At 51.5% G+C, this 21,505-nt stretch overlaps 1 protein-coding gene across 6 annotated transcripts in view; it reads left to right on the top strand.

Moving 5' to 3' along the window:
* Positions 1–21,505, top strand: part of SZT2 (SZT2 subunit of KICSTOR complex) — a 55,990-nt gene that overhangs the window by 9,074 nt on the left and 25,411 nt on the right. For all 6 annotated transcript variants that reach the window (XR_013350468.1, XR_013350469.1, XR_013350470.1 and 3 more), the window contains exons 2-31: positions 1,681–1,806; positions 2,118–2,291; positions 2,596–2,766; positions 7,080–7,211; positions 7,969–8,110; positions 8,900–9,006; positions 12,036–12,246; positions 12,443–12,613; positions 13,030–13,264; positions 13,455–13,584; positions 14,344–14,486; positions 14,708–14,860; positions 15,006–15,120; positions 15,336–15,553; positions 15,639–15,854; positions 16,237–16,315; positions 16,559–16,653; positions 16,900–17,068; positions 17,269–17,383; positions 17,485–17,595; positions 17,802–17,972; positions 18,144–18,238; positions 18,475–18,598; positions 18,702–18,866; positions 18,957–19,161; positions 19,450–19,565; positions 19,685–19,931; positions 20,820–20,961; positions 21,112–21,204; positions 21,372–21,450. Coding sequence is in view for 3 of the 6 variants with exons in the window: in XM_077845367.1 (XP_077701493.1) it covers positions 1,681–1,806; positions 2,118–2,291; positions 2,596–2,766; positions 7,080–7,211; positions 7,969–8,110; positions 8,900–9,006; positions 12,036–12,246; positions 12,443–12,613; positions 13,030–13,264; positions 13,455–13,584; positions 14,344–14,486; positions 14,708–14,860; positions 15,006–15,120; positions 15,336–15,553; positions 15,639–15,854; positions 16,237–16,315; positions 16,559–16,653; positions 16,900–17,068; positions 17,269–17,383; positions 17,485–17,595; positions 17,802–17,972; positions 18,144–18,238; positions 18,475–18,598; positions 18,702–18,866; positions 18,957–19,161; positions 19,450–19,565; positions 19,685–19,931; positions 20,820–20,961; positions 21,112–21,204; positions 21,372–21,450 (4,450 nt within the window). In the remaining 3 variants the exon portion in view is untranslated. The remainder of the gene's footprint in view (positions 1–1,680; positions 1,807–2,117; positions 2,292–2,595; positions 2,767–7,079; positions 7,212–7,968; positions 8,111–8,899; positions 9,007–12,035; positions 12,247–12,442; positions 12,614–13,029; positions 13,265–13,454; positions 13,585–14,343; positions 14,487–14,707; positions 14,861–15,005; positions 15,121–15,335; positions 15,554–15,638; positions 15,855–16,236; positions 16,316–16,558; positions 16,654–16,899; positions 17,069–17,268; positions 17,384–17,484; positions 17,596–17,801; positions 17,973–18,143; positions 18,239–18,474; positions 18,599–18,701; positions 18,867–18,956; positions 19,162–19,449; positions 19,566–19,684; positions 19,932–20,819; positions 20,962–21,111; positions 21,205–21,371; positions 21,451–21,505) is intronic.

Raw genomic sequence — 21,505 nt, 5'->3', positions numbered from 1 at the left:
TATTTATTTATTTATTCATGAGAGAGAGAGAGAGCCGCAGAGACATAGGCAGAGGGAGAAGCAGGCTCCATGCAGGGAGCCCAATGTGGAACTTGATCCCAGATCCTGGGATCATGCCCTGAGCCAAAGGCAGACACTCAACTGCTGAGCCACCCAGGTGTCCCTAAATAAAATCTTTTAAAAAAAAGTTTTTTTTTAAGAATTATATCCATTTTACAGATGAGAGCACTGAGGCTTAGGAAGGTTAAGAATGCTTTCCCTGACCTCACAGGCTACTAAGAGGCTGAGTTGGGATTCATGCCAGGCTATCTGAGTCCGAAGTTCTTGTATTTAGTCTGTCCAGGGCACTGTTGGATATATTATAGATGTTCAAAGAACATTAACCTTCTTGCCTTCTTCTTTCACTGTGCCACATCCCAGGGTCTGTTTCTGCATCTTTTGCCACGTGCCTCCTGTCTTGGAAAAGAAAGACTTTCTTCACCTTTAGTCATCACATCTCTGTTCTCCATGCTCCTCTTTGCTCCCAGGCACCCTTCCTTAGTGCTTTTCCAGGGCTTTTTCAGTTTCTCTTCCACATTTCCCCCATTTAGGGGAGAAAACTTTCAATACTACATTTCTTAATAGGTGGTCATTGGCCTCTTCATTTCTCTTCTACCCCTCTCCAGTGCTTGCAGCCTGGCATTTCCCCCTCACCCTTCAGGGACCCTGGAGGAGCAGTTTGCAATTTGCCTAAATGGGAGGAGAGTAATCTTTTCACTGGAGGCTAGAGTAAGGGAATAAAGGGATTTCAGATAACCTTGTTCAGGAAGAAACATTGAGGGAGTTCAGACCAGTGGACCCAGGTTTTCTGCATGAAACAGTAGGTGAGTTTATCTGTTGGGATCCCAGGAGTTGAGAGATCAGGAAACTTCTAGGGGAATAGGAGAGGTTGCTCACCGGGGAGAAGTAAAAGGATTGCTAAAGGCCTGCTGGAGGTGGCACTCCTGGCAAGATTTCTTTGTGTCAAAGTGCAGCTGGCATGGTATATGTGTGGATAAAAGAGAATGTCAAATCCATCCTGAGTCAAGACTTGGCAAGGCTTGTGAGTGGAGGAAGGACAAGGATGCGGATAAGGGAACTGATGCTTGTCAGGACACTGTTGAGTCAACTGCCTGTGAGGCAGTGGTGGGAAGGATCTAGAGTGCTGACCGCAATGAAGTGTGGAGGGTGGGAAAAGTGGGTTGTGATCCACAGAAGTTGAATCTGGAGGCACTCAGCAGGCTTGCTAGTCACCCAGCAAAGAGTCCTTTAGTGGCCATTGTTGTCAAGGCTTCTTTGGAGGAAGCATTGGCATTATTGATTATCTGCTCTGTTGTAAGCAATTTGCCGTGCATAGGGACACAAGACTAGAACAAGATACAGTTCCTGCCCTCAACAAGTTCGTAGCTTATAGGAGAGACACCTAATGTGAAAGGTCACTTCATCAACATAGAAGTCCGCATAAGGGGAATGGGAGCAGAGAATCAAGTCCTTGGGAGCACTTTGCACTGAGGTGAGAGTTAACTTTTTGCCTCTGCTGCCTTGTCTCTCACTTAGGTATTATGAACTCCTTAGACAAGTTATTTCCGTGTTGATCTACGAATGCTAGGAACTTAGTGAATTTTTACATTTTTTTTTTTTTTAATGTCTCTTTGTGTCCAGGTAGAAGAAGCTGGGCAGGTGTTCCTGTTGATGAAAAAGGATTATCGAATCTCCCGAAATGTCCGCCTGGCCTGGTTCCTCAATCACCTGCATCAAACTGTGCAGGCCACACCCCAGGAGATGCTGGTGAGGCCCAGAAACATACAGGATACGCTAGGCTGGCCCAGAAGGATCTGATTTTTTAAAGAGAGTCCTAGAAACGGGAGGGGAGATTTATCCTGGGGGGGGGGGGGGGGTCTGATTCTAGAATGGGCAAGTGACTTTGCCAGCAAGATGGTTTCACAGGGGAAATGTTTAATTTTCTATACAGGAAGAATATATGGTTGGGCTGTGGGAGCTGGAGCCAGTGGTTTGCCATTGGATATAGAAGTTCAGGTCCTGGAAATAAAGGGGTGACTCTTCCCTGACACTTTTCTGGTCTCTATCCTAATTGTCAGCTCCAGTCTGAGCAGGAGTTGGAAGTCCTCAGTGTCCTGCCCCCTGGGTGGCAGCCAGATGAACCAGTGGTCCCACGGCCATTTCTCCTTGTACCTTCCACCCGGGTCACCTTCCTGGCTTGGCAGTATCGATTTGTCATTGAACTCGACCTTAGCCCGTCCACTGGCATTGTGGTAAGGGATTGAGGGGAGACAGTGGGAGGGAAGGAGGGAGAAGAGGGAGAGGGAGAGAGGGAGAGGCATGAGAGAAGTGGAAAGTGATCCCAGCCTACCATTGGAGGAAGGAAATAGGCTTGTACATGGTGAGTGTTTAAAGAGGTCCCCTTCCATCCGTGGCACTGTATTATGTGTGTGTGGGGGTGTGACCAACCTTCAGATAAGAGTTCCACTGAACCATGGAAGCTGCTTGCTCCTTCCTGCCCTCTGCTCAGGGCTGCTTTGGTCACACTTGAGAGATCTTTCTCTGCATTGCCCTCAGGATGATTCCACAGGAGAGATATTGTTTGATGAAGTTTTCCATGCCCTCTCCCGCTGCCTGGGTGGGCTGCTTCGACCCTTCCGCGTGCCCGGATCGTGCATCGACTTCCAGCCTGAGATCTACATAACTATCCAGGCCTACTCCTCAATCATTGGCCTGCAGGCCCACCAGGTATTGCTTCCTCTCCTGAAGTCCATACCCCCAGACCTCATTTCTGAGAGTCCATTGATCAAGCCCTTGTCTCATCTCTGCGGTCTATGCCCAGAGTCCCTAGCTCTGCTGGCTTCTTGAACCTATTTACTAGTCATCTCTGAGTCTCTCTCCTCTCAAGAAGAATCTGTTCCTCTGTTCTTCAAGAGCCTTCTCATGAACTTTAGGTCATTTGGCCTTGATTGGACAAATGCCTCTCTCATTCCTGTAAGTCTGTGGTTCCGGCCCCTGAATGTCTGTTTTATGCCACCACCACTCTCCTAATTTGATTAGAAGGTTTGCTTGTATTCTGACTCATGGCCCTACCTCTGGGAGATGATCTTTTAGAAGAATTTTATGATTTTGAAATATAACAAATACCCAGAAATATAATTTCTTCCAAGGACAGAGGAGGGTCATTTTCTCTGAGGGCCTTGTGAACTGCCAAGTGTTATGCTGACCATACAGATAATTACAGGGCTTATCCACCACCCAAGCAGGCTATCACGAGACACTCCTTTTGGACAATGGCCAAGTCTGTTACTGGGATATCTGTTTTGGGCTTAGATAAGCGGTGGCCCAATTTCCCCTCATCTGCTTTTAACCTTTTAACCACCCTCAACTCATTGGTAGGGGCTTACCCGGAAACAATCTTTAATGGCCATGTTGTCACCTTAGCTGTCAAACAGGCTGTGAGAAAGGGATGCGAGGAACAACACCTGAAGGTCTGTAATCTACAAGGCAATTGGTGCAGGTCTGGATCCCAGCCCTCTGTTGTGTTTTAAGTGCTCTCCTAGCACAGCTGTTAGGACTGTTGGTTGTAGGCTACATCCCCAGAGAGAAGCCTGGCTTCGCAGGCACTAACAGCCAAGATAGGGAAGACATGGGTGGTAGGTAATCACTCAACACTTGGTTCATCTTGGCAGATGCTTTCTGAAACCTGATCTGTGCAAGGCCTGGGCTATGTCCCAGAGTCACAGATGAATCAGACACTGTCCCTGTCCTCATGGGAGGAGTTGAGAGTTTAGTGGGGGAGACAGATATTGAAGGAGGTAGTTTCAGTTGAATGTGATAAGGACACTGATAAGTAATGACTCGGGTGCCGTGGAGCACCAAGAGGGAGCACCCAGCCAAGCCTGGGGCTGCAACAGGAAAGACTTTTGCACAAAGAGGCATTTGAAGTGAGTCTTGAAGGAAGGACTGAAGTTAACCCTTCAAAGAAGATGGACTTTCCGGACAGATGGGAAATGGACTTTCCAGACAGAGAGGCCCAAAAGCAAAGCCACAGAGCTCTGGAACTGTGCTTCCCAATCACAGGTGTCCTAGTGAACTACATGTAATTCTATTTGACAAAGTAACGTTTGAATGTGGGGATGGGGACTGGTAGTAAAGAGGAGACAGATAAATGGAGGGGCAACTGACTGGCTTAGTTGACAGAACATGTGACTCGATCTTGGGGCTGTGAGTTTGAGCTCCACATTGGGTGTAAAGATTACTTAGAAATAAGATCTTTTTTTTTTTAAGACTTTGTTTATTCATGAGAGACAGAGAGAGGCAGAGACACAGGCAGAGGAAGCCTGATGTGGGACTCGATCCCAGGACTCAGGGATCACAACCTGAGCCAAGACACTCAACCACTGAGCCACCTAGGCACCCTAAAAATAGGATTTTTAAAAATTAGGCAGAGAGAACCAAGCAAGGTTACACTTATACGGTATGCTTCTATATTATTCGAACAGTATAGCCTTTTGGAAAGTAATTTGCTAGTATGTAGTAAGGATAACAATAATGATCACTGTGATTGGAACTTTCTGGGAATGTTTTCTGATTAAATAATCTAAAAGAAAAAAAAATTTTTTAATAAAAAAAGAGAGGGCAGCCCCGGTGGCTCAGCAGTTTAGTGCCTGCCTTCAGCCCAGGGCCTGATCCTGGAGACCCGGGATCAAGTCCCACATCGGGCTCCCTCTCTGCTTCTCTCTCTCTCTCTCTGTGTCTCTCATGAATAAATAAATAAAAATCTTTTAAAAAATAAAAATAAAAAAATAGAGATAAGTGGAGGCAGAATAAGAGAGGCCTTAAATGTCATGGCTAAGAACTTACCCTTTGTTCTATAGAGGAGTTTAGTGTGGTGATGACAAGTGCTAGTCGTGGATTCACACACCCCTGTATTTGCTTGCTGGCTGCATCCCCTTGTAAAAGTTACTTAACCACTCTGTACATCTTTGTCTTTTCCCCAAAATAAGGGTATTAACAGTACCAATATCATATGGTGATCGAGTTCATATATATCACTTAGAACAGTGCCTGCCATGTAGAAAACATGCAAACGTTAGCTATTAGAACTGTTCACTATTATTAAAACTATTAAAAACGGGAGGTTTTTTTTTTTTTTTTTTTTTTTTTTTTTTAATGGGAGGTTTTTCAATGGATGGTAACAGGATCAGATTTGTGCTTTGGAAAGATAGATTGGAGGGCGCATCCTGTTGGGGAGAGCAGGCAAGAAGATGAATGCAGCCCCAGAGAAGAGGTGGGCCCTGAACCAGGGCAGCCCCTGTGGAGAAGGAACAGGCTTACTCAGATTACCTCACCCCCAGGGGCCTCAGCCCTGGGCTAGCTTCTTCCCTATCTCTAAAGCTCCCCAAGATGTATCCTGCTTTTCCTTAAAACAAAACAAAAGTTAAAAAAAAAAAGTTAGATCACGTGTATAGCGTATGTCCGTTCAAAGAAATTTGAAAAATACATAAAATACAAAGAAAAACAAAACTCACCCAGAATGAACCAGTACTATGAACATTTTATGGAATTTCCTTCTTGTCTTTGAGTACTTGTTTATCCTTCTTCACTACCACCCCACCGTCCAAAGAGAGGAGAAACATCAGGCGAATTCCAGACATGTAGTTTGACATCCTGCTTTTTCAGTGTATAATCTGGGCATTTTTCCTTGTCAGTAATTTTTCTTTGAAAATATGATTTTTAATTGCTGCCCAGCTTAATATTTTATCGCATTTTATCATTACATATTTAGCCAGACTCCACTGTTGGGCTCTTGGGTTGATCCACTTTTTACTCGTATAAATGGTACAGCTGTGAACAGCTTTCCCACTTTAGAGCCCCAGTTCCTACTATTGCTCTGATTCTGGTTTTCTTCTTAGAGTCCCCCTCTCCCCTCTTCTGGCTGGGACCATCCCCTTCCCAGTCCCAAGTAGGGAGTGAAGATGTAGTTATTGCCCGGGAGGGCAGGGGCAGGGGAACAGCAGGCATATGAGAAGGTGGTAGGAGTCTGAGAGAGAGAAGAGATCACAGGGGCCACCAGGCCTGTGTGAAACTTCTAGGATGGGCGTACTTATTTATGTTGAAAGGAGGAGGAAAGGAATCCCATGGAGAGAGAATGAAGGTATTAGACAAGAGATCCAAGATGAGTTGGAGAGATTAGCTTTGGGGGGAAGAAAAAGCAAGGAATCTTTTCTTCAGAGCCTTGAAAGAAAACCAAAAACCCAGATAATGTAAACACGGAGCAAACATTGTAGGTATTTTCTATGGGTTGGAGAGTAGTACACCATTGGGGTGAAAGTAAGCCAGGAGTTCCTGTTGACTGGTTTCCTTTCTCTGTGAAGAGACAAGTAAGGGGCAGCCCTGGTGGCTCAGTGGTTTAACACCATCTTCAGCCCAGGGTGTGATCCTGGAGACCCAGGATCGAGTCTCACATCGGGCTCCCTGCATGGAGCCTGCTTCTCCCTCTGCCTGTGTCTCTGCCTCTCTCTCTCTCTCTCTCTCTCTCTCTCATGAATAAATAAATAAATAAAATCTTTTTTTAAAAAAGAGAGAGACAAGTAGGAGTTACCTGCTGAGGTTAAAAGGAAGAAAGGAACGCTCAACTGGGAAGATGATTTTGAACCTAAGAGAAAACCTACCTGTGCAGTGTTTAGAAATCAACAAGAATAAGAGTATGAGTCAGAATGAGAAAGGCTTTGCCAGGCTGAGGTGGGGCAGTCTGGTGACCTGAGATGGAAAATCTTATGGCACCCCCATGCGGGAGCTTGGGGAAACCCAGTGTGCAGGACTGTAAGCAGAGGGAGGTTGTGAACCCAGTTTAAGGTCATTAATAGCCTGATACCCTGATGGAGGAGATGATCTGATAAGAGAGGAGCTGGCTGTGAATTTAGCCAACTTTAGATCCTGGGTGAGAAGTCAGGATCGCATAGAGGGAGCTGTGGAGAATAAATAGGGAGGCCAGATGGGGGCTTGCCAGTGTCCCCCCAACCTTCATATCTTGGTCTTTCCGTTGTGCTTTTCAGGTGCTGGTGCAGGGCTGCCTTTTGGACCCTTCTCAGCGAGAGGCATTCCTGCAGCAGGTATACGAACAGCTCTGTCTGTTTGAGGATAAGGTGGCCACCATGCTGCAGCAGCAGTATGACCCCCAGAGTCAGGTATGTGGGAGAGAAAGCAGGTGGAGGCCATTTAAAGAAACTATTAAGAGACAGAAGGGAGAGAAGAGGGATAAGCCCCAATATGGAGGGAAGAGAGGGCAGAAAAAGGGTCTAAGAGCCAGAGTGAGCCAAGGATAGAATTGCTGGTGAGTGCACACAACAGGTTCCTTCCCTGCTAGAGGAGGGAAAGGGTCAGCTACATTCCCCAAGACATGCACTCTTGCCAGGAGAAAATGTGAAAGCTGTTTGCCTGTGTGATTTCAGTCCTAGATGTCCTTCACTGGATCTGAGAAGGTGATTGTGGGTGGCTTTGTTCTCTAGGACTTTGTACAGTCAGGGATAAAGCTGCTTGGACTCAGTTGAATGCACTTGCTCATTCCTTTGGGTATCCTAGAAGTAGCCCACATATCTGAAGTCCTACATGTCTGAAGACTTAATTTGATTGATGTATAAAATATTTTCTAATAGCAATGGGAAACTACAGGAAAGGGGTCTTATTGACAAAAGGTGAGGAAGCCTGCTCCCCTGTAATCTGGTGCACCATGCGTTGCCAGGCTGCCTGTCCATCTACGGGTCAGCATCTGAGCACACCTGGGCGAGCAAGCATAGTCAGGACTCGGCTGCACAGCAGGGCATTGGGGTCTTCACAGGGTAGGCCTGTTGGCCCAGGCAGTGCGGGGCTATAGATTCCAGCGTTGCTGTGGAAGGGACAGTCGTACCATCTGTTGAATTCGGTCTCCTCTGTGATTTGGGCCAGGCAGAGGACCAGTCCCCAGACTCAGGGGAGCCCCCGGGCCGGAAGGTGGGAGTCTCCATGGTGACAGCTGACTTGGGGCTGGTCAGTATGATTCGTCAGGGCATCTTGGCACTGCAGTTGCTCCCTTCAAACTCTAGCGCAGGTCAGTATAAGGAATGGTGGTGAGGTTGGGGAAATAGGAGGGTGTAGGAAGGGGGCATTATCAGTACAGATTGAGGTTCCCGGGTACCAGTGGGTCCCAGGGAAGAGGATCTGATCTGTCTCCTTGTTTGAGGAAGGTCAATGTGCACAAGTGTGTCTCTCAAGTACCCTCAGCTCTGACAGCCATCTGGGACCCTAGTGGGAAGGAGTAGAGCTCTAAGGACATCACTTAGGACACCGGGATCCAGGGATCCCGGGGTGGCGCAGCGGTTTAGCGCCTGCCTTTGGCCCAGGGCGCGATCCTGGAGACTCGGGATCGAATCCCATGTCGGGCTCCCGGTGCATGGAGCCTGCTTCTCCCTCTGCCTGTGTCTCTGCCTCTCTCTCTCTCTCTCTCTCTTTCTCTCTGTGTGACTATCATAAATAAATAAAACTTAAAAAAAAAATAAAAAATAAATACAAATGCTTCACTTGGAGGGGATAGCTTTACATGCGATCCACCCCCTTCTACCTACAATTGATTGGCCACTAACTAGAATGAACACTTACAGAGCTGAAAGCGGAGTCAAATTAGCAACACAATCAAGAATGAAAAAAAAAAAAAAAGGACACCGGGATCCAGCACTCAGGAGGGAAAAGCAGGATGGACGGGAAGAAGAAAGGGTGTTTGCGGATATAAAACATATTGGTTGGTGGGCACTAAGGCCTTATGGGCCCCATCAGTTGAATGCCCCCCTGTGACTTTGATCTGGTCAGTGTCCCCAGGTCTGTCCGATGTTTCCTGCTCCAGGTATCATTGTGATCACAGATGGGGTGACCAGTGTCCCTGATGTTGCCGTCTGTGAGACGTTGCTGAACCAGCTTCGCAGTGGCACCGTGGCTTGTTCCTTTGTGCAGGTGAGGACTTTCTAGGAAGGAGGAGAGGGAAGTATGATATATCACAAAGTTGGACATGGCTGGTTACTTTCTTTTTGGGGGGGCGGGGACTGGTTACTTTCTTACAGGTGATGATTTCCTACAGAAAGCCAATAACATAGTTACATGTGTGTTATTGGGGGGAATAGTTGTCTAGAACAGGGTACGCAACAGTGGTGGGAGAGGACTCTCATCTTCATCCTTAGGGTATGGGGAGACAGCATGTTGTAATAATAAGAGTGCTGAATTTGAAATCTCATGGTCATTTCCAGCCTCATCTCCTGCATTAGGTTAGTTATCACTGTTTTGATTGCAAAGATTGGAAAACCCAACTCAAACTAGCTTGAGCAAAGGAAGGAATAGGATAATGCAGCCAATTTGGATTGATGGAATAGGAAGGGTAGGAAGCAAAGCACTCTGGGAAACAAGGCTGGAGGGTAGGCATTGGCCAGAACATGAAAAGCTGGTTCTGATATGTTAAGAACTTCAGGATAATTCTGTGGGTGATGCAGGTAAGCACAAGGAAAGTCACTAGTTGCATTTATGTTTTATAAAGGTCACTCTTGCTGCTGCATGAAGGCAGGAGTAGAGGCAGGGGGATTATTAAATGGAGTGCTCAAGGTAAGAGAGGAACAGGGCTGGGAATAATGGTTAAGAGACCAGGGGATAGAATTGAGAAAATGGAGAGGTAGGGTCAACATGACTTATGATTAGCAGACTATGAGGGGTGAGCAAGAGAGGTCGAGGGTGTCTCCAAGTTTGTGACCTCAGTGGTAACTGGATAGCTGACTGGCAGAGCAAATAGGAAAAGAAGCAGCTGAGGTAGAGTGAGGACAAGATGATGAGCCCAGGTTTGTGCATGTTGCATTTGAGGTGTCTGTGGGTCAACAGGATAGCAGTTGAAAGCATCACCTTTGGAGTTAGGCATGCTTGGCCCGAATCCTGGCTCCACTTATGAGCTGTGGGACACTGGGCACATCGTTTGATTCTTGGTCAGATTCATTTGTAAATGAAGATTATAACAGTGCCTACCTCGTTGGGTGAGACAATGCATTTAAAGTGCTCAGCAGAGTGCATAATTATGTCATAGGCAGCTGCTATTCATAGCAGCTAGCAGTTGGATATGCAGATCTGATACTCAGGAGACAGCACGAGTTGAGAGAGTTAGGATTTGTCAGCCTACAGATGGTAATTGGGCAGAGAGGAGGGCCCCTGAAGAGCCTTGGGGAATACCAGTGTTTAAAGGTCTTTCGTAAGAAGCGGGCCCAGCAAAGAATGAAGGGAAATAATCAGACAAGAACCAGAGGATTCTGATAGCAGGGAAGTCCCAAGTTTGGGGAAGAAAGGAGCGGTTAACTGTGAGATGCAGCAGAGAGATCAGGTAAAATGAAGAATGAGACATACCCTTTGAATTTGATGATTAAGGGGTCATGAGGATCTTTTCTAGGCCATTTCAGCAAAGAGATGGCAAGGGAGAGGATTGCAGAGGGTGGAAGAGTGGATGGAAGAGAAGGAAGCAGAGACAAGTGGACATGAGGACTGGGCTTGTTTCAATTGAGTGGGGAGCAGGAGAGAAGGGAAGCCAGAGGGAAGTGCAGGGTGGAAGAGGCAGGTGCTTTGTTCTGCCGGTTTGTTTTCCAAGCTAGAGACTTTAAGCATGTTTCTAAGGATCCATGAGGAAGCGGAGTTTGAAAATAGGGAAAGAAAAAGGAAGCCTGATGGAGTAAAGTGTTTCCGTGGACGAGAGAACACTGGCTCAAAGAAGTAGATCAAGGAACTCTGCTACTCTTTGCTAGAGAGTAGCACTTCTTCCTTTGAAAGGAGAAGGATAAAGTGATGATAGGGATAAATTCGTTTAGGGGCCTCGGGTCCCTCTCTGAAGGAAAAGGTGAGGGTGAGTACTATGAGGAGGGGCAGCCAGAGTGGGGGAGAAGTGTTGAGGACAGCCCCAAAGGACTTGCTGGGTTGGGTGTCACATGTGTACCTCTCTCCATTTGGGATCCAGTAGAGAAGTGGTGATCCTTGTTGGGGTTTGGAGGTCGAAGCAGAGTGAGGTCAAGAGGGCCAGGGATAGACTTAGAGAGCAGAGGTTCAAGGGCTTGCAGTCTTAATGAGGTCAAAGAGCAGCAGGAGAAGGAGAATGGAAAGAATCCAGAGGGATACAATGGCGTGTAATCAGTAGGATGTGGCAATTGAAATTGCAAAAATGAAGTGGTTCCAAACGAAGCCAAGGGCCAGCATGTAGGCAACAGGCGGCAGTGGAATACAGAGAGTTCCTGGAGATGAGGGTTCAGGAACTGAGAGATCAAGGAATTGAAACAACTCAAGTTTTTCTGTGAAGGACCAGCTAGTAAATATTTTAAGCTTTGTTGGCCTATATACAGTTGGCACAACTATTCAGCTCTGCTCTTGTAGCGTCAGAGCACTCACAGACAAGATGAATGGGCATGGCTGTGTTCCAATAAAACTTTATTTACAAAAACATTATGTGCTAGATTTGGCCCAAAGGTTGTGTGTAGTTTGCCACATAACCTTTGGCAAACTGATCTATGGGCCTAGTATTCAAATTATGGTCCATGGACCAGCAGCATTGGCATCACCAGGGAGCTTGTTAGAAATGGAAAATCTTGGGCCCACCCCACACATAATGCATCTTAACAAAATCTCCAGGTGTTTTATATATATCCTAAGGTTTGAGAAGCACTTTGTTAGAGACATTGAAGTCTCTCCAATAGTAACAAAAAGCAGTTCTCAAAATCTTTAGTGAGTGATGCAGTCTAGCGTTTGATGTTCTAAAGAAGGGTGTAGCGACATGGCATGGGCTTCAGACAGGGGCCCAGGAAAGGACAGCTGCAGAGCAGCAGTCTGTCCCGGGAGAACATTGACCCACTCCCAGCTCTGTGGTCTCCGGGGGTGGGAGCAGCCACCAGCCTAGTCTCTTCCACTCTTTTTGTACTTCCTTCTTGGCTGCCTCTTTTGGAGCTAGGCCTCTAATTGTTCATTTTCTCTAGGTGGGAGGAGTTTACTCTTATGACTGCAGTTTTGGCCACGTGCCCAACGTGGAATTGATGAAGTTCATCGCAATGGCCACATTTGGCTCTTATCTGTCCACGTGTCCTGAGCCGGAACCAGGCAGCCCGGGTCTGACTGTCTATCACCGGGCATTTCTCCTCTACTCCTTTCTGCGCAGTGGGGAAGCCCTGAACCCTGAGTATTACTGCGGTGAGGGGCAGACTGGGGCAAGGGGCGGGGGGCAAGGGTGCATAGCACAGACCCGGAGGTAATGCCCTGGGGGACCTGAGCACAGGCCTGGGGCCAACTGTTCTGGCTCGGCTCTCTCCCCGGGGATGGCCACATAGCCCCTCCCTGTAGCTCTCTGATAGCCACCCACCCCTCTCCCACCCTGCTGGTCTTCTAGGCTCCCAGCACCGCCTGTTTAATGAGCACCTGGTGTCCGCAAGCAGCAACCCTGCCCTGGCTCTGCGCCGGAAAAAGCACACTGAGAAGGAGGTGCCCGCTGACTTGGTCAGCACTGTGTCCGTACGGCTTCGGGAGGGATACAGTGTCCGAGAGGTCACACTGGCCAAAGGTAAAAGGGTCTCTAGGCCCTGCCGTGTCACGCAAGTCTCAGACCTGCCAGATGGAGCAGCAGGCACCTAGGGATCACACAGGAGATTCTGCTTGTCATTGGAGACAAGTGGGTTATGATCTGCCTTCAGGACTTAGTTCTCTTAGGATTTAGCTTCCCGGTTCCCTCTCCTTTGCCAGAGGTGAGTCAAATGAGGGTGGTGTGGTGTCCTGAATTTGGCTCTGTTCTCGCATCACTCCTGCAAACTCCCATTTGTGGCAGTTGGCAGGCTCTAGGCCTGAAATCTCTGGAACCATGCTTGGAACCTTTAGTTAAGCTAGAGTTCCAGGAGGTGGGTGGGGGTTTCGGGTAGAACTTGGTCCCCGGCTGGAGTCCTGCGTCTTCTTCCCCCAACTGGCCTCCCACTTCCCCCATAGGAGGGTCTCAGCTGGAGGTAAAGCTCGTGCTGTTATGGAAACACAACATGCGCATTGAATATGTGGCTGTGGCACCCTGGCCCCTGGAGCCTGAGGGCCCTCGAGGAACAAGGGTGGAAGTGACAATGGAAGGTGGCTATGACATTCTGCACGATGTGTCCTGTGCACTAAGGCAACCCATTCGCTCACTGTATCGTACCCACGTTATCCGACGGTTCTGGAACACACTGCAGAGGTGAATGAGGTCACCACTCAGTGAATGATGCCCCGTTTGTTGTGTGGAGGGACAGAGGTGTGGAACTGGGAGCTGGTGAGAGTCCCCCTGAGCACCAGGCTTGTGTCCAGGGTCACCCGTCCTCCTGAGGCTCCCTTCCTCTGTGCCCACCGGAGTCAGGTGTGGCTCAGGGTCGGCCCTTATTCTGCAGCATTAACCAGACGGACCAGATGCTAGCCCACCTTCAGTCCTTCTCTTCAGTCCCAGAACATTTCACGCTTCCTGATAGCACCAAGAGTGGAGTGCCACTCTTCTATATCCCTCCTGGCTCCACCACCCCGGTAAGTGGCTCTGATGCTCATTATCCCATTAATGCCATGTCCACCCAGACTTGGATTGGCACAGCTTCTAGAGCCCAGAGCCACCTTCTTTTTCTTTCCCTCTCAAGTCTGAGGCACTTAAACCAGAATCCTAAGCTTTAGCCTTGAGAGCATTCTCCTCCCTCCTTCCAAGTTCCTGGCAGAGAAAGATCTATAGAGAGAGGCTGTCCTCAGCAGACCGCGGGGGTCTGAGGTAAAGACTTGGAGAACATCTAGATGCCCGTGAGCCCCTTCTCCACATGGTGTATTCTGGCCTCCCCCGGCATCTTCACCCATTTCCCACCAGCACCAACTACCGTGGACTGTGTATTTTGCAAAGACCGTAGCTTCCTTTGTGCTAATAATTTCACACTTGGCCACAGACATCGGCCTGATGCTGCCAGGCGGGGGCTTATGCTGGCATGAAGCCGCCTCACCCTGAGTTCCTGCCATCATTCAACTGCTTTCCTCTTCAGTCAGTGATGGAGATGTGGCAAACCGCATCCTTGGTCTGAATTTAGCTCTAAAGGGCTACACAGTCTGTCTCTGGGCTCATCCCAATCTGACCTTCATCCTAGAGGCCTCTGTGTTTTGCTTCTCTCCCAGGCTGAGCTCTGAGTTCCTTTAGCCATAAACCATTGCCCTCTCTGAGCCCTGGACCCCATAGTCCTGTTTGCTGTGTGGCTCTTGTGCCATGTTTCTTTGTGAATGCTCCTATAGGGCGGTCCTTCCTGTCCCCAGGTGCTCTCCCTTCAGCACAGTGGGTCCGACTCATCCCACGCCCAGTTTGCAGCCTACTGGAAGCCAGTGCTGTCCATGGATGCCAACTCATGGCAGCGCTGGCTGCACATGCATCGCCTGGTGCTAATCCTGGAGCACGACACGTGAGTACCCTCTGCAGGCCAAGTGGACAAGGAGTGATGGGGAAGGGGAGCAACTGATGAACTCTCACCCACCTTCAGCCAAGGATAAACTATAACCCTTCCCTAGCCTTCTGGGTTACCCACCCCCACCTCCTCAGACAGGACCTGGAAGAGACAGGGAGCAGTCTGTTCTTTGCCCCCAAGCCTATAAGATCTGACCTAGGCACGCACCCATCTTGCAGACCGATCCCCAAGCACTTGCACACCCCCGGCAGTAATGGGCGCTACAGCACCGTGCAATGCAGGATCTCACACTCCTCGCTGACTTCTCTGCTTCGGGACTGGAGCAGCTTCGTGCTGGTTGAGGGCTACTCATATGTGAAGCTGCTCTCCAGGTGGGCAAAGTCATGTCCCCTCGCTCCCCGCCCCCCCGTCACCACACCCCATGCCTCTTCTTCTAACCCCAGACCTCACCACTCCTTCTCCTCAACCCACTGACTCCCAGTCTAGAGTCTGCTCACTGACCCCCGTTTCTCCTAGTGCCCCAGACCAGCCACCCTCTTCCTTCTACATGGTCCGCATCATTTCCAAGGCCCCGTGCATGGTCCTTCGCCTGGGTTTTCCCATTGGCACACCAGCCCAGGCCCGACACAAGGTGAGCTGAGCCCTGACTGCCTCCCAGACCTGGGAACCCTGGAGAGTAGACTCAGTCTTTCTCCTCAACTCATACAGGGCCAGGGCCAGTAGAGATGGGAGACCCCAGACCAAGAAAGGCTTAGAGTAGAGGGCTCTCCCACTTTGTCTGGGGGCCCCTTCTCCCAGACCTATAAGAGACAGGGTTAGGAGGATCTGATCACTTTTCTCCTCCAGATTGTGTCTGGCTTACGGGAAGAGATCCTTCGGCTGCGTTTCCCTCACCGGGTACAAAGCAAGGAGCCAACACCCAAGGTCAAACGAAAAGGGCTGGGGGGCATTGGTGGGGGCAGCTCTCCCTCCAAGTCCCCCCCCATGCTGGGCCCACAGCAGGCCCTATCTGACCGGCCCTGCCTTGTGGTCCTACATAAGCCCCTCGACAAGCTACTCATCAGGTTGGTGTAGAGGCTGGACCGTACAGGAGGGCTGGGGCTTAGCTGGGTCTTGAGTGGAGGTCGAGGTGTGGCCTCTGTTGCCCAGGTATGAGAAGCTACCCTTGGACTACCGGGCGCCCTTCTTACTGACACTGGAGCCACCGGGGCCACTGCCATTGGTGTCCGGCCGCTCAGCCTCTTCCAGCCTAGCATCTCTGTCCCGCTACCTCTACCATCAGCGCTGGCTCTGGAGCGTCCCATCAGGCCTGGCTCCCGCACTGCCACTCAGTGCCATTGCACAGCTTCTGTCCATCCTCACTGAGTACGTCACCTCAGCATGACCGGGCAGCTCGGGATGGGGAGAGAGCAAGTGTAGATTCTGGGTTGAGCCACAGGCAGAAAGTGAAGTGAGACCCTGCCCTCTCTCAGCCCCTGTGCCATCGCCGTTACACACAATATTTAGCTCAGAGCAGCTCCTGTCCCTGCCCTGCCCTGCCTTCACTCCCACACTCCACAGTCGGCCTGTGCAACTAGAATTTGTTGTACCCAAGGCACCCATGATCTGAGGAGGGCTGCCAGCAGACAGGTCTGCCTGGGTGGCTGCCAGAAGTGGCCACATACGGGGATGGGGGGCAGTAGGATAGACTCTGAGTGTCTTTCCCCAGTCTTATCCTCTCCCCACCCCCACCTTTATGGGGCTTTAGAGTCCGACTCTCTGAAGGCTTCCACTTCGCCTGCAGTGGGGAAGGAATCATCAACATGGTCCTGGAGCTTCCAATTCAGGTATGTGCCATCCCTCATGACACTTCCCCACCAGGGTCCATCATCAGAGGGACACTTGCCTCCAAGCTGCGTCGGGACTGCTATAAACTTGGCCTCATGGGGACCCTGTGACCAGAGGACCTGAAGACTGAGGCCCATCCCAGGACAATGTGACAGGGCCTAGGGTTCTGGGGGTTAGAGCTGGGCCAGGCTGGATCTCTGACTTGGCCGAGGTTTGCCCACCATCTCCCGTTTTGCCCCTAGAGCGAGCCCCTGGGGCAGGCTGCAGGTGAAGAGAGGCACACGTGCGTTGTGCAGTATATCCTCTTCCCCCCACACTCTACGTCCACCAAGGACAGGTGAGACCCAGGCTCTCTCTGGGAGCTGCCTATCTCCATATTCCCACTTCTCCTACTGCCCCTGGAGTTCTGTCTCTGGGCTGTTAGAGAGTCGGGGTAGGGGTGCTTCGTCAGGCAGATGCCTGTCCGGAAAGTCACATGGGAATTATGTTTGTCCTGTGCCCCCTCCATGGGCTGATCCCCTGCCATTGGTTGTGGATCAGACTCTCCTCCCTGCCAGGCTCAGGCCTCCTCCTCCTCCTTTAGCTTCTCAACAGATGATGACAATGATGTGGAGGTGGAGGCCCTGGAAGGAGACTCAGAGCTCAACCTGGTCACCGAGGTGTGGGTGGAGCCTCAGTATGGGCGGGTGGGACCCGGCCCCGAGAGCTGGAAGCACCTCCAGGACCTGACTTACTCTGAGATCCCTCGAGCTGTGAGTGGCCTCGAAGTACCCCCACGCCTTAGCGGGTGAGGTGCCGTCCCCTCTAGAGTACCACAGCCCGCGGCCTTCCTGGCCCCTCTGTCTCTGTGGTCTGCCTGTCTGTGACCGTGTGCGCTTCCTTGAGAGCTGGACCCCAGAATACTGTGGCCTAGGGACAGGCTGACCCCTGACCTCTGCTGTTTGTGCCCCAGCTCCACCCTCGGGATGCAGCCTGCATAGGCTCCATGCTGAGCTTCGAATACCTGATACAGCTGTGCCAGAGCAAGGAATGGAGTCCTCTGCCCCCAGAGCCAAGGGTCTCTGATGGTCAGTGGAGAAGGGACCCCTGGGGTGGACCGTGGTGTAGGGGGTGGGCGGCAGCCCTAGTTGGGGCATCTGGGTCTCACTATGGGTCTTATCTTCCTTAGGATTGGAACAGGGAGATACCTGTGTCCACGAGATCCCTTTCCATTTTGACTTAATGGGACTGTTGTCTCAGTGTCAACAGCTCCAGATGTTCTTCCTTCTGCTTTCCAGAGGTGGGTGAACTTCATACTTACTGACCCACACCTAGAGGGCCAGCGGGCATGGGAATGATAGAGAGCAGATGAGTCTGCAAACAAGCAGATGAGTGCTGGGGCAAGAGGAGGCTTGGAGGCCACCCGAGGGCTGCCGTGGTCAGGGCTGAGCCAGGGTGCTAGGCCACAGGAGGCTCTTGGTGCTGAGTGGAGTGTGTGTCGGGCAGAGCCAGAGGGCGTCCCTCTCGCCGAGGGGCCCTGTCCCGCCAACGACATGGTGCTGTGCCTGCTGCACAGCTGCCTGGGGCAGGAGCTGAGTGACCGGGAGATCCCGCTGACCACGGCTGAGCAAGCCACCTTCTTGAGTGAGGTGCTACGACGGACCTGCCACAGTCCAGGTGAGCTCTCACCTCTTTCCTAAAGAGCACACTCTGGCCCAGCCCCCTTTGCCCCACCCCATGAGGGGTGGGGGAGTTCTGTCTTTGGGTTTGGGCCTCCCTGTCTCTTCACCTCAGTGCCCTGCCTCTGCTAGCCCTGCCCTCGTCCACCCACCTCTACCCCTATTGTAGGTCCAGAGGAGCCACCGGCAGGGGGCCACGGGATCCTAAAGGATCAAGCAGTCAGCAGCACCCAAGCCACTGGAGACTCAGCACTTCCTCCCCTGGTCAGCACTGATTGTCTCCTTGAGCCGGTTTTCCCACTGACCTCCTTCTGTTAGCACGTATTCATGCCCCGATTTTGTATCGCCGAGGATACTAAGCGCCTCCTGCCAGCGACAGGATACTATCACTCCCCTTTGTCCTGGATCTCACAAGCTGTACCGAGGGCAGCACTCCAGGGTAGAGGAAGGGAGCAGGGGTTGGGTGGTCCCTTGCAGATCACTCTGTTTCTCTCTTACAGGCTGGAGGCCCTCCTGAGACTCTCAAGCCTCTCATCTGTGCCCAGCCCCCACAGTGGCGCTGCTATGCAAGGCTTGTGACTCCCCAGCATGTGTTTCTGACTTTCCTCCCAGCTACCTTCCCAGGTACCACCTGCTTACCTTCATCACCAGCCCCAGATACAAACCCCTGGGCACCCTCACTGGCCCACCAGGCAGCTCTGACTTCTATCTCTCTTCTCTCCTTCAGACGTCCAACATCTGGCTGCCTGTGGCCTGGAGGGACCCTCTCAAGAGGAGACAAAGCCAAAGTTTGGGGATTGGAGTGGGGCCGCCAGCCCGAAAGATCTGGGAGGACCTGGAATGAGGGCTCCAAAGGCCCAAGTCCCCATGCTCAGTGTTACGCCAGCCGGCGGTAAGGCTGCTCCCTCTTTGGTCAGTTAAGCAGGAGCAGGAATGGGAGCAAAGAGAAAGCTTGGAGACCATGTGACATCTCTTCCCACAGACACTGCCCAGGACCCAGGGGACCTAAGCCCACCTTTCCGTCGGGACTTACAGGCTTATGCTGGGCGTCAGGCTCCACAGACAGAGGGTGCCGATGGCCCCCGGACCCGGTGTCCTGTTTACATCTATAGCTGTGCCCTGGAAGCACTGAGGGAGCAAATGGTTGGCCTGCAGCCCCCTCAGGCACCCCGAGACCTCATCTTTCGGTGAGTACCCTCAGTGTTGACCTCGGTCCTCCCCCAGCCACGGCCCCCAGCCAGGGCTCATGAACATACTCATGGGTACGGACAGACAGGCTGATGATCAAGGCAAGGACTCAGTCCATGTCCTGCCTACTCCTGGTTTAGCTTCCTTCAGCAAATCAGTTGAACTTGCTGGGCCATGAATACATTCAGTAGAGACATATGGACAGTCCGTGGGAGCGTGGGTGGATGGGGAGTCTGAGATGTCCTTTAGGAGAGTTGGCCAAGCTTGCGCCTCCCTCCTATTGCTAGGACTCCGTTCCTCGACCAGCCCTCCCCATCCTCAGTCTGGATGGAGCCCAGGTACAAGGAGGCAGCCAACCATTGTGCCTTGCTGCAGGAGCATGCTCAGCGATGCTATGTCCGTGGTGAGCAGGAGGCCATGCGAGAGAGCATCAGGGAGGAGCGAGGCTTCTCGGGATTATGGGCATGGGCACTGGAGAGGCCATGCCAGAGCTCAACTGTCATGGCCCCTTCCACTTTCCAGGGCTGTTCCGGAGTTTGCAGCAAGCACAGAGTGTCAGCTCACAGGACTTGCTGATAGCAGTCGATGCCTGTGAGGAGCTGCTGCAAGAAGTAGACATCACCCCTTTCCTGCTTGCACTGTGTGGCCACACTCGGAGTCTGCCCCAGGCACCCCCAAGCCCTGGGCCTCTCAGCCCTGGGCCCTTCAGCAGCAGCATCGAGGAGGCCCCTGAGCCTCGAGAACGAGCCATTCTGGCTTCCGAGTCCAGGTTAGGATTGGCCCTGAGTGGTGTGTGAGGCTGCACAAAGTCCCTGGAAAGAGAGCTTCTGAGCCAGGGTGAGGGCTGTGCAAGGTGGTGCCCACACACCACGGAGGCAGTTGCTTTGTCGCCAGCTTCTTGCTGCTTCCCAGGCTTCTTTCTCCCACCTATAGTCTCTGTCTTCTGTTCTGGCCTGGAGTGTTGAGCTGGGTGAGAGGTATGTAGAGTTGCCAGCTGCCATCAGTGAAAGTAGGAAGCTTGTTCTGAGGACATTTGTGCAATAGTAGTAACCTCTGGAACCACTTGTGCATTTCCCAAGAGCATGTCCCTCACTGCTGAGTCCCCGGCTCACCTAAGAGGTCCAGCAGGACCCTGATGGAGGGAGGGAGAAAGGCAAGTGAGCAGACATCTGTGTGTCTGCCTCCCACAGTGTATTAGCCTCGAGGAAGCAGAAGAAGCGGAGGGAGGAGTGTGCTGACGATGCCCAGGCCCCGAACTCCAGCCCTTTTCCCCATCTAGAGCTCTAGACACACCCCCCACCTTTCATGCCCTGAAATCCATGCATTTTCTTCTCACCAAAACTAACTTCTCTATCTGCGTTCTCCCATGGGTGAATGAGATCACCCTCCACCCTGCAGCCCAAGTCAGAAAACTGGGAGTCCTCCTTACTCATTGCTTCATGTCACAGAAATGTCCGGTCGTTAAGAAACGTGGGGGTTCGAGCCAAAATGGGTGGGTCGGTTCCCCTTGCCCCTCGCACCACCCGTGCCATTGTGCCAGGCACCCTTGCTAGAGCCGAAGATGGGTGTGTGCCACTCCCAGTAGGGAAGCAGGCTCCTCCAGGACTTGGCGGTCCTTAGTGCCTCGACACCCCTCACCCCCATCCTGCCTTCTCAGCATAGAGACCGAGGACCTCAGCGAGCCTGAGTCTCAGAGCAGCCGTGTCCCTGGCAACCCAGACCCTAGCCTGGAGATCTCTCTGACAGACATTTGCCAGCTCAGAGGAGAGGCCCATGATGCCCTTCATAGCCTCATCCAGGTGGGACGCGTGCTGAGGGCAGAGGAGGGTGGAGGCCTGCCTGTGCTGTCCTCTCTTAGGGGTGGGGGTGGGGGGGCTGTGTAGGCGTCTACTCTAGGGTAGGGGGCAGTGTCCTGCCAAGGGCCGGCTGACATAATAACTCCCAAACAGGAGAAGTTCCTGGAGATCAGTGGTCTCCACTTCCGCATGGTGCCCTCCAATCCGCACTACTTCTTCTATTGCCCTCCATCCAGCCGGCGAGAGGCGAGTGGCTTCTTCCCTTCCTCCCTTCCTCCCTTCCTCCCTGGTACCCCCTGAGCCATAGCCTCACTGAGCCCCCTGAGTCTAGATCCTCTTGACTCTTGGCTCCCTGAGGCCTGGATGTGACTCTTGTCCTGCCTCAGATAAAGCTCTCTCTTTCTTTTGCTCAGGATGAGGGCCCCCGGGACATAGTAGACAGAAAAGTCAGTGATCTGGAGTTTTCAGAGGCTGAACTCCTAGGAGAAGAAGGTGTGTGGGCAAGTGGGTAGAGGTGGGAAGGCTGCTTCAGGCCACGGAAGCTGCT

The sequence above is a fragment of the Canis aureus genome, chromosome 13, assembly GCF_053574225.1.
Source record: "Canis aureus isolate CA01 chromosome 13, VMU_Caureus_v.1.0, whole genome shotgun sequence".
Classification (NCBI taxonomy): domain Eukaryota; kingdom Metazoa; phylum Chordata; class Mammalia; order Carnivora; family Canidae; genus Canis; species Canis aureus.
This window is presented reverse-complemented; position numbering and strand designations above follow the sequence as displayed.